The sequence below is a fragment of the Galleria mellonella genome, unplaced genomic scaffold (assembly GCF_026898425.1).
Source record: "Galleria mellonella isolate WM207_F2 unplaced genomic scaffold, CSIRO_AGI_GalMel_v1 utg36, whole genome shotgun sequence".
NCBI lineage: Eukaryota > Metazoa > Arthropoda > Insecta > Lepidoptera > Pyralidae > Galleria > Galleria mellonella.
In genome coordinates, this window is record NW_026442086.1 from 7,821,937 (window position 1) to 7,833,984 (window position 12,048).

At 35.4% G+C, this 12,048-nt stretch overlaps 1 protein-coding gene across 2 annotated transcripts in view; it reads left to right on the forward strand.

Annotated features, from left to right (window-relative positions):
• LOC113520843 (uncharacterized) overlaps window positions 1–12,048 on the forward strand; it is a 104,092-nt gene that overhangs the window by 36,471 nt on the left and 55,573 nt on the right. For both annotated transcript variants that reach the window (XM_052897521.1, XM_052897522.1), the window contains exon 2: window positions 9,284–10,080. In XM_052897521.1, the coding sequence (XP_052753481.1) occupies window positions 9,381–10,080 (700 nt within the window). In that variant the 5' untranslated portion in view covers window positions 9,284–9,380. The remainder of the gene's footprint in view (window positions 1–9,283; window positions 10,081–12,048) is intronic.

Genomic DNA, 12,048 nt, shown 5'->3' on the forward strand with positions numbered 1-12,048 from the left:
TTGGTGGGTGTAAATGGTATGGTAACCCCGCCTGCGCTAACGGGATACGCTGGCGGAGCACCAGTGAAGGGTGATAGATGAGAATGAAAACAGGCCAGTTAGCCCATCATGATGAATTCATCAGGAATTAACCATGATAGTTTCCAGGGGGAACCACGAGGAGGTCGACCTGGTTGGGTATATTGCTAGCAATAGGATTCTCAGTCTACATTACTAACAGTCCCTTTCCCCCCGATACCTACATGTATCATATACGATCCGGTCTGGTCCCGGCATAGAATAAGCTACCCCTTCCTTTCCTATGGATGTCGTAAGAAACGACTAATGGGGCTAAAAGGTCGAGGAATGAGCAGCGTACCTCTTAAAACATCTTCAAAGTGTAACTGTGATTGTCAATTCGCCTGCCAAGCGGGGCAACTATTGGTAAAATCCCCCCAGGGGAGGCTTATGTCCAGCAGTGGACAGTTAAAGGCTGATATGATGATGATGATGATTGATATGATTATACGATTTATAAAACCGTACATTGCACAATTAGTGTATGGCTAGAAACATCTATTCTTAAATTAATAAAAATTATATTGTACAGAGATGATATTTCCAGAAAATAAGTCTTTTATATGCCCTCAAGCTAAAAATAATATTGAATCTAACAACACTGGTGTTAAGGTTCTATTTTAAAAGTAAACACTAATGAGGTCAACATTTAAAATTGAACCTTATGGTAAAGGAGAATAAGTGCAATATTATTTTTTAGTCTAAGATAATTCTTTATTTAAACTTGTTCTACATCCCGACTAACGTTTTAAAAGAAGAATGTTTTCTTTTTTTTTTAGTTTCACAGCTAATAAAACTCAGGCAAAGGAACTAAAACAAAAGAGCTTATTTCAATGTAGCAGTAATGTGTGGGGTATGTTGATAAATTACCATCATCCCCAATACAGTTTGTGTAATACTCATTCTGACCTCAATAGCCCTTAGGGTAGCTGACGACATAATGGCTTCTTTAGCCCAGTGGCTACCATAAGGTTTGGAATCTGAGGAATAATAAGTCTGTTGTTAGTGTAATCAAGATACAGACATTTTCGTCTTTGTGTGCCAACGAAGCAAGAACAAAGCGTATCATCATTTTCGTCCCTAAAATGTCGTAAGTGACGATTAGGGGAATAAAACATAATACGTTATTGCAAGAGATGGAAAGTTCGAAATGGAATGAAAAGCATTCATATACAGGCTGTAAAGGAAATCGTCAACGATACGTAATATTAAGAATTCACCGATGCTCTAGAATGGGTATAATTAGGTCAGAAATTTCGTGAATCATTTTACCAGAGGGAGACTTTGTACAAAAGTCGATTGCTTGGGTACCTCTGTCCCATTCGTGTTTCTACCGTGAAGCAGTTGTGTTTGCATGGCTGTGTTTCAGTTTGAAGGGTGGGATATGGCGTAAATTTACAGGGTACAGAGGAATAACACATGAGTCCTCAGGAATGGCAACGCATGGGGATTATCATGGGCGAAACAGTATACTCTGTTATGTCCATGGTACTGCTCGTGTCTATAGGCGACGGTTACCACTTTCTATCAGGTGGGCCGTCAGCTTGTTTGCCATTCTAAGTTGTATAAAAAAAAAGAATCAAAAATTATTTTGTTTAATTCCGCTACCATTAGTATATGTGTGACTGTCGATACTCGAAGATTGGCCACCACTATTACTACCAGAAGTTCCACAACCTTCCACATTAGCGATCAATCTGCGACTGTCATTTTGTTCATGCACGTTTTGCGAGACGTGTTTCACCTCTAAACGAGGCATCTTTATGTAAATTAATAGTTCGGAGTCGCTGTTCGGAGTCTAGTGTTAACCGTCCGGCGCCCAAACAGCGAATGGCTAATTATAAACCGTTTTGCCGTATTTATATCTTTATAGCGGTGTGAGTGGTACTGTATTATTGTGCATACTTATAGCAGTGGAATTAAACAAAATAATTACAATTGAATAACCAGTGATATGGACTTTCGCAAGACAACATCTAGTTCAGTGAAATATTTACAAAAAAATATCAAATCAAATAAAGAAGGTTCAAAGTCAAAGTTTCAGGTTATCGAATGAGTTCCCTGTCGAGGTTTTTCCAAGCGACTACGACATGGGGTTCTTTAAAAAGGGCGTAAAGAAGTTTCTTCAGGATCTGCCACGAGCGTGTAACGTTTCTGGTATTGCAGACGTTCATAGGTTTCGGTAACCGCTTAACATTAGGTGGGTCGTATGCTTGTTTGTCACCTCAGTGGTATAAGAAAGTTATTTACAATTAAAAAGAGATCACTATAATAAAAATGTAAAGCAAAGTGTCAAAACTTTGTCTATTAAAGTTAATATATATTACTTATTTATTTATTTAACCCTTTATTGCACCATAAATAAAAATATACAATGACAAGTGAATAATTCAAGTGAAATACAGTAACATAAATACAGATTGAAATATACACATAAAGGTACAAAAGGCGGTCTTATCGCTAGGGCAATATCTTACAGACAACCTTTAGTTAAAGGAGAACAGATAGAAAAGGGCAGGTGGCGCAAGAGTGAATTAATAATTTTTGGTGCACTTATTTGTATTTCTGTCTATCTACCCGTGTGTATTCGGGACGTGTATCTAATTATCACATATTTTGAACACAACTCTTCATTTTTTGTTTTCCAAGACGGAAGAGATCCCTCAATAAAACCCTCTGCCATCACAACACCATCATTATTCCCCTAGCGGCCGTATTTCTTTTTTCACACCAGTCTTATTACATTTTCCGCGCCCCATCGGCCGCTAACTGATAGCGAGTCGTTCATCAAACGAAGTGCGCTTCATTTTAACGGCACGACAAATTTCCCGTTTCAATCGCCCGAAACGGATACCACAGTAATATATAGAATTATTATATATGTGACCAGCGTTGTCAAGTTGAGTATTTTATTTTACTAAATTTGGTTAAAACGATTTTCTGTTCACGAAGTCTATTTTGGAATGAATCAGAGAGAGACTGTGTACAAAAGTCGTTTGCTTGGCCATCTCTGTCCCATTCGTGTTTCTACCGTGAAGCAGTTGCGTTTGCATGGCTGTGTTTCGGTTTGAAGTTTGGGATATGGCAGTGAATTGACAGGATACAGAGAAATAACACCTGAGTCCTCAGGAATGGCAACGCATGGGGGTATCATGGGCGAAACAGTAGACTCTGTTATGTCTATGGTATTCCTCATGTCTATAGACGACGGTTACCACTTTCCATCAGGTGGGCCGTCAGCTTATATGCCAATCTTAGTTACATAAAAAAATAAATAAAAAAAACAGCCGGTCTAGATTAAGGGTCCCGAGTATGATAGCTGACGCGTGTTTGATAAGGGACGAGGTGAGATCGCATCGCAAGATTTTTTTGGGAGTTATATTTAAAAAGAACCGTATTATTTTAGATAAGTGTATATTATATTTTAAATAAATATAATAACATATTAACAGAGATTTGGAAATAAAATTATGGGACATTAGTCCCGTAAAGTATTAATTATAAATTTTTTTGTAAGCTCTCAATCTAACTACACTACATTGACAATATCCTATGATTTCAAAAATTTACGCAAATTATAATTAGATTTAAATTTCTTAATTGTAGTTCTAGTTATTGTTGTAAAATAAATCATATGTTTAAATGAAATTAGGTACACGGGTAGGTAAGTTCTTAAGTTCAAATATAGGCTATTTTATATACTGATACACGCAGGCGAAGCAACGGGACACTAGTAGCTAGTAAAATCACTACATAGTATAAAACAAAGTCGCTGTCGCTGTCTGTCCATCCCCATGTATGTTTAAATTTTTAAAACTATACAACAAATTTTGAAGCTGTTTTTTTAATAGATAGAGTGATTCAAGAGGAAGGTTTATATGTATAATACATACATAATATTGTAGAGAAATACTGATAATTTTAGAGGTTTGTATTGTGATGTGATATAATGTGAACCCGCGCGAAGCCGGGGCGGGTCGCTAGTAATAAAATAAACGATAAAACACTAACCTACGTTAACAAAAATAAACGTTCACAAAATGTCTTCTGTCACCACATCTAAGCAAGTCACGCCCCGACATTATCGTTTGGTGGACGCATTATAGTTTATGTCTCTCGTAACCTTACCCACAAACTTACTTCTACATAAGGTTTACATGTATTCTTAGAATATTATTATGGTATAAAGCAGCCGACATATAAAGCATGGCTGTATTACTAAAACTTGCTATTTGCGGGATTTATTCTATGGGAAGTCGTGAGTTACTAAGAGAGAAATTTAAGGAAGCAAATAATTTCACTGTAATTTCACAGTACATATAGATAGATAGATTTATTTTTTATTGTTTGTTTAAAAGATTACAATAGTAAACTTATTATAGATACAAACAATTACAAGAAATAATCACAATGAGAAAACAATGGGCGACCTTATCGCTGAAAGCGATCTCTTCCAGGCAACCTTTGGGTGCATATACGTAAATATTTTTAAATTTTTTTCATCCATCCTCTCCAAATGACCAAACCACCGCAACATTCCTTTTTCGATTTTTGTCACTACATCGTCTTTCAGTCCACACTTCTCTCTTTTCTGTAACTTTATATTCAGGTATATTTGCAGAATTTTTATAAACAACTACAATTTACTTGTGACTTTGTCTGCTTGTCCGGGATATGTTCAATGACCGGCATAAGAAGTAGCCTACGTACTACTTCATCTTGTATACAATTTGTATACCAAATCACAAATAACTACTACTACTATACTAGTAACCAAACTTAGTAATTGGTTAAACAGTTAAGGCGCTAAGAGGTAACAAACAAACTTATTTTCACATTTATTATATCATTAAGAAAGTAAGGATAGCTTTAGCTGTTAAGGCGTTAAAAGATAACAAAAAAACGGACAAACAAACAGGCAAAAAGGTCCACATTTATAATATTAGTAAGGATTTTAATCGATACAGTCCAATACTGTGTTGAGGGGGGAAAGGGATTGTTAGCAATGGAGTTCGAAATTGTTAGCAATATTCCCTATCAGGTTGACCTCCACGTGGTTCCCCCTGGAAACCATCGTGAACAATTCTTGTTGAATTCGTCACGATGGGCTAACTGACCTGCTTCATCCTCATCTATCATCCCTCACTGGTGCCCCGCCGGTGTATACCAATAGCGCGGGTGGGGTTACCATTCCATTATCACCCATTATTATTATATACCCATTAAAAAAAATACTGTGTTGATTTTATATTAATTTTGTCACAAATTCTAGACAATTTTTTCTTAACTACCGACGCAAAAAGGTGTTATACGTTTAACATGTCTATCTGTCTCTCTGTGGTATGGTAGCACCTAAAGGAATGGATCGATTACGGTGCGGTTTTTAGTTTGAAAGCGAACACGATGGAGATAGTTCTAAGCTACAATTTATGAAGATCTGTTTAGGCGTTTCTGGAGTTTTTATTTTTTTTATATTATATGTGTATTTTGTTTGTTTCTATAATTGTCATTTGGATCTTATTTTTTTTTATGGATGATAATAAAATGGTTACCCTGCCTGTTCTATCGGTATACGCTGGCGGGGCACCAGTGAGAGGTGATATCTGAGGATCAAAGCAGGTCAGTTAGCCCACCGTAAAGAATTCCACGAGAATTAACCACGATGGTTTCCAGGGGGAACCGCGTGGAGGTCGACCTGATAGGGTACTTTGCTAGCAATGGTGCTGTTAGACCCCATTACCAACAATCCCTTTCCCCCATTTGGCTCTTATTCACTGTCGTAGTCTGTCTTTTGCAGTTTTCTTTTAGTTTTTTTTTCTCTTTTCTCAATGTCCTCTACCCAAAGGTTGTCTGGAAGAGATTGCTTAGCGATAAGGCCATCTTTTGTATCACATCTCATTAAAATTAAATGTATTTACTATTTTATAAATGGTGCAATAAAGTAGATAAATAAGTAAATAAATAATTATTATCTATTAAATCTACTATTTAATTGTACTAAATACATCATCATAAAGTCCATAATATCCCTCATAATCTCCTTATTTATAAAAATGACAAACTTCTCATGAGCCTATTTTAGCTATTGAACTGTCTTATCTCTTTCTTTCACACTTTTTAAATTTTCAATTTGAAAGAAAGCGACGAAACAGTGTAATAGTTAAAATAGGTTTTTTTTTGATGGGTGAAAACGGTATGGTAACCCCGCCTGCGCTAACGGGATACGCTGGCGGAGCACCAGTGAAGGGTGATAGATGAGAATGAAAACAGGCCAGTTAGCCATTCAACAGGAATTAACCATGATAGTTTCCAGGTCGAACCGCGAGGAGGTCGACCTGGTTGGGTATATTGCTAGCAATGGGATTCTCAGTCTCCATCACTGACAATCCTTTTCTCCCTCCCCCCAATGTGTTAAGTTAGGAGAACATACATAACCTAGCCATGTACAACACACAATTTACAGGGGGGAAAAGGGATTGCTAGCAATGGAGTTTGAAACATCATTAGCGCAGGTTACCATTCCATTTTCATCCACCAAAAAAAAAAAACTTAACACATTGGATATATTATATACAGGGCCGTGCCTGACGGGCGTTCATTGCGTGCACCGCACGCAGGCGGCCGAAATTAAGAGGCGGCCAAATCGTTACAAGTTGTTTACTGGGCAAAAATACAATCGGTTTGTTTTCATTAAGATACGAAGTAAAAACGAAGTTTGATGCCCTGTGTATAATAATAAACATTAAAAATTAAAGTAGTTTTTTTTAATGTTATCCTGGGGGCGGCCATACAGACTGGCACGCAGGTGGCCATATACCCAGGCACGGCCCTGATTATATACTAATACCCGTTATCTATATATATTTCATTACATTATTAAATTACTTATAAAGGAAAGGTGTCATACATACATAGATAAAAAGGAAATATATACATTTATTAATATCAATTCTTTTTTTTAATTGAAATAGTATAGGAAACAATAAAGAGTATCTATCTATCTATCTATAGTGACTCGTAATTAGCCAGAGTTAATTCTTTTCACTTATTCTCAGCGCGCTTGTTACATGTGGACATTTTTCTTTCTCCAAATACGAGTGTCGTTCGTGTATAAAACGACAAAATGTATTCCGCGTGCTCGCGAGAGCTCTTGACGTTTCCTCTGAAAGGTTTGGCATATGTGTCATTACGCCGGTAACATATTTAGCCGTGCTCCCTCACCTACACTGCTTGTTACCGCGTCGTGTCTGAATTTGGTTATGCCACGAAATATAGATAAAAGCATTTTCACCTTATTTGTCAGCTGGCGAGATACAAATGGCGGTGTCAGTCGCTGCTATAAAGGTTTTGGCCCTTAACATGTGGAATTCTATAAATAATCAGAGAAAAAAGTACTCTAAAGCAAGAAGTGTGAATTTTTTATATATCTACCATACTGATTTGTTGTCAAAAGTTTTTATAAATAAAACTCTTGATTTTGTAACGGTTGACTGGAAGAAATCCCTCGAAGGGATACGTTCACATATGTATTTTATCTTTTCCTTACAACCTGTTATTTTTTATTTAGAATATGTATAGACAATATAGCTTATAAACACATTTTATGGTATACAACACAATTTATGGTATACCATACCGTAACGGCCGTTAATTACCCACTGCTCAACACAGGCCTCCTTCTATTGAGAGATTTTACCAGTAGTTGCCACGCTTGGCAAGCGAGTTAGCAACCACAGTTACAGATGACGATGAAAGTTTACCATCGCGCCACGAAGATCGGCATGGTCTTATATATTTTTTTTTAAGACAGAATGGCAAACACTTACGGCCCACCTGATGGAAAGTAGTAACCGTCGCCTATAGACATGAGCAGTACCGTGGACATAACAGAGCATACTGTTTCGCCCATGATACCCCCCATGCGTTGCGATTTCTGAGGACTCAGGTATTTTTCCTCTGTATCCTATAAATTCACGCCATATCCCACCCTTCAAACCGAAACACAGCTATGCAAACACAACTGCTTCACGGTAGAAACGCGAATGGGACGAGGTACACAAGCAAACGACTTTTGTACAAAGTCTCCCTCTGGTAAAAACATAAAGCTATATAAAGCTACATAAAGTACATAAAGCTATATATCCTTTTTACTACATTTTGATATTCATAAGAATAATATTACACTAAAACCCATAGATGTCAGTTTTTGAATATTTTGTTTATGAATTTATTATATTACTATATTATATTATTATTAGAAAAAGAAGAATTAAAAACATACCTACTTATTAGTTGAATGACAGAACACAATTAGGTTTTTAGGTAGTGAAACTGACGTGAAGACAATTTCACTTAAAATAAGGGAATTTACATTTAATTTTTCATGTAATTTAATATTTGTAAACGATATTTGAAAATTTATAAGACCTTTTAAATTTATGCTATCATTTTTGGACTTAGATAGATAGATACTCTTTATTGTTTCCTCCAAAAGATTACAATAGTTAACTTATTCTAGATATAAACATTTACAAGAAATAATCACAATGAGAAAACAATGGGCGGCCTTATCGCTAAGAGCGATCTCTTCCAGGCAACCTTTGGATGGAGAGGAGTAATTATAAACAGTTTGACTTAATAAGTTTACTACAATTTTTTATATATTTATTGGGTCGCGGTAAACAACAGTTAGTTAATTATATAAACTGCGTTCACCGCAACGGCTACAGTTGACAAATGACTCTGCCTAACCCATTAGGAACCGTATTTCTTAGTCATGAGGGTATATTTTATTTTTTTTAAATAAGATCATATTATATTATTCTATACAATATATAATATAATGCAATTCCTTGAATGAACACTTTTTGTAGCGTATATTTTTATTAATTTTCTGTTAGAGAAAAGTACTGGCTGGTAGAGAACGCTATTAAGCCCGCCATATATATGTATACTTACTTGTATATTTTAGCATTACAGTTTAAATAAATAAATAAATAATATTAAAATATTTTTTGGTAAATAAAGTTATTAAAATAAAAATAAATAAAATTTATAATATTAACTAAGGTGATGTAAATAATATTTTAAAAGACTACATAATTTACCGAATCCAGTGTCTTTCAACAATGCGATAGGAGCCGTTACTCTGAAAGCGAATGCAAACGAACTTTTGTCCACGCTTCATTCGAAACTTGGGTAATTAGTAGTTTTTCATTGTTCGCAGGTGAAAAGCGGCCTGGTGACAGACTGACGTCCGATGGATCCCCCCTAGCGGAATGGAGTGAAACTTACAAAAAATGGAAACTTGAATAGCCGAGAAAATGACTAACGTTAAATTAAAATTGATGTTCTTCCTTCTAAACTCCCTCTTGACCGCTGACATTATTCACGCTAGACCGTATTCCGACAGAAATTCTACAGATATTATAATTAAATTTAGTAATAATAATAACACATTCAATATACCTGTAGACTCTAATTCCGATACGCTAATCGTTGCGAACGATGATGAAACACCAGAGGAAACAAACAAAAGTTCCAACAATCAAATGGAGGCTATAGTTAACGCTGAACAAGATAGAGACGAAGCTATGTCAGAGAAGGTGATGAAAGATCAAATAAGCATCGCAGATGCAGAAAAGAAGGACGCTGGCGGCGTAGAGAAACAATTAAACATATCAGGTTCTACGTTAGAACAAATTATGAATTCTGAAACTGATAGGGATGAAACCTTAACTGATATTTTGTTTAGATCAGAATCAGAATTCGCTGATGATATGCCCAAGTTTGAGTTTCTAATCGCTACAAGGATCAATGAGAGCGATACAAACAGGACTGTTAAAGATTCAGGTTTTAGTGATAATAGTTTAGACAGGGTAAGGAACAGTAGTGATGTGTTAAAAAAAGTGGATTACGTGGAGCTAGTGGAAGTATTGAAGCCTAAAATAAGCGAGAACAAGAGCGCTTATTCAATGAACATAACGGGTCACGAAGTGGACAATGACCTAGCGCCAGATACAAGTGAGTGTCTATTTTGACTATCCAATTATATATTTTATTTTTTAATAAGTATATATCATATCTATGAATATAATATAATTATAATATATAATATAGGATTGTTTGTTTGTAATAAATAAACTTAAAAATTAATCCATCGATTTTAAAAACACTTTCACCTTTAGAAATTCTTTATAATCAGCGAATAACATAAGCTACATATTATTTTCGAAAATGTTGTTTACACGTGCGAAGCCAGGCCAAAACGTTAGTTGTATATATTAATATTTTTAATAAAAATAGGTACTCATTTCGTTGGTGCTTTTGCTCTTACACTAATGAATATGTTTTCATAGTTTGTTCAAATAATTTATTAATTTGGACAGCACTTGTACAGGCATTTAATTTCTGTTTACTTCTGTAATAAATTAATATAAGAGTTTATATAACTAATGAAAGGAACTGTAGACTATATATGTAAATTATGTTATATTGTCAAACATTTCCACGCCGACGTAGAGGGAGAATGTATACGGGATATGTAAACCTCTTTCGTTTAAAAATGTAGGTAACATTCCAGCAAAATATATTTATTACATTTAATTTTATATCTGTATTTTTGTCACTAATAAATTACGAAATTAATCGATTTTGTGATATTGCATTAATATATTTGCAGTCAATTGGACTTATTCGCATATTGGTTCCATATTAACCAGATCTATAAGAACTCAGCTTACTAGCTAACATTGCTAGGAGAACTAACTTATGTAAGTAGAAACACTCCTTCCTTTCCCGTGGGTGTCGTAAGAGGAAACTAAGGGAAGTCGAGGGAAGTGCAACGGCGTCCCTCTTAAAACATCTCTAAAGCCTAACTGCGGTTACCAGTCCGCCTGCTAAGCACTACTGGCAAAACCCCCCAAAGGGGGCGGCTTATATTCAGCAGCGGAAGGCTAAAGAATATGTTTGTGACATCGTCTTGTTGTTTGTCGGTGCGTTTTACTCATTTTAACACGAAAATAGTGAGAATACTAATTAATATCGATTTATTTACGTTTGAAGTCACTATTTTATTTTATTGCAGTATTAGTTCTATTTATGTAAGCTTGAAGAAATATACTTATTATATATAATTCAAGTCTGCTATATATTTGACATGGGACATGAATTGTTTACAAACTACTTCAGCTCTACAGCGGCTTACAACGTCGCATTTTACTTCTGAAAAGACTTTTGACAAATTAGCGGGCAGCTGTTATAAAATGCATGCTTCTAGACATCTCTCTGCGTATTTGTATTATGTCCCGGGAATAGCTGTCATAATTTCACGGGTTGCCGCGATTTGTAGCGTTGCTGGGAGCGTAAACATTTGTAAGTAGGTGCGTAAAGATTTGTAAATGGGACCGTAGAGATTTGTCAATGGGAACGAAAAGATTTGTAAATGGGAACGTAAATATTTGTAAATGGGAGCGTCGAGATTTGTAAATGGATGCGTAGAGATTTGTAAGTGGGAGTATTATGATTTGTAAATGGAAACGTAGATATTTGTAAGTGGGAGCGGCTACATTTGTAAGTGGGAGCATTAAATTTGAAAATGGAAGCGTAGATATTTGTAAGTGGGAGCGTATACATTTGTAAGTTTGAGTGTTAGGATTTGGCAATGAGAGTATAAAGATTTGTAATTGGAAACGAAGAGATTTGTAAATGGAAACGTAAATATATGTAAATGGAACGAAGAGATTTGTAAATGAAAGTGTCAAGATTTGTAAATGGGAGTGTAAAGGGGAATGAAGAGGTTTGTAAATGGGGTGTAAAGATTTATAAATAGGAGCGTAAATATTTATAAATGGGAGCGTAAAGATTTGTAAATGGGAACGAAGCGATTTTTTAATGGGAGCGTAGAAACTTGTAAATGGGAGTGTAGAAATTTTAACTAGGAACGTCAATATTTATTTTATTTATACTTTATTGTACACACTAATAATACAT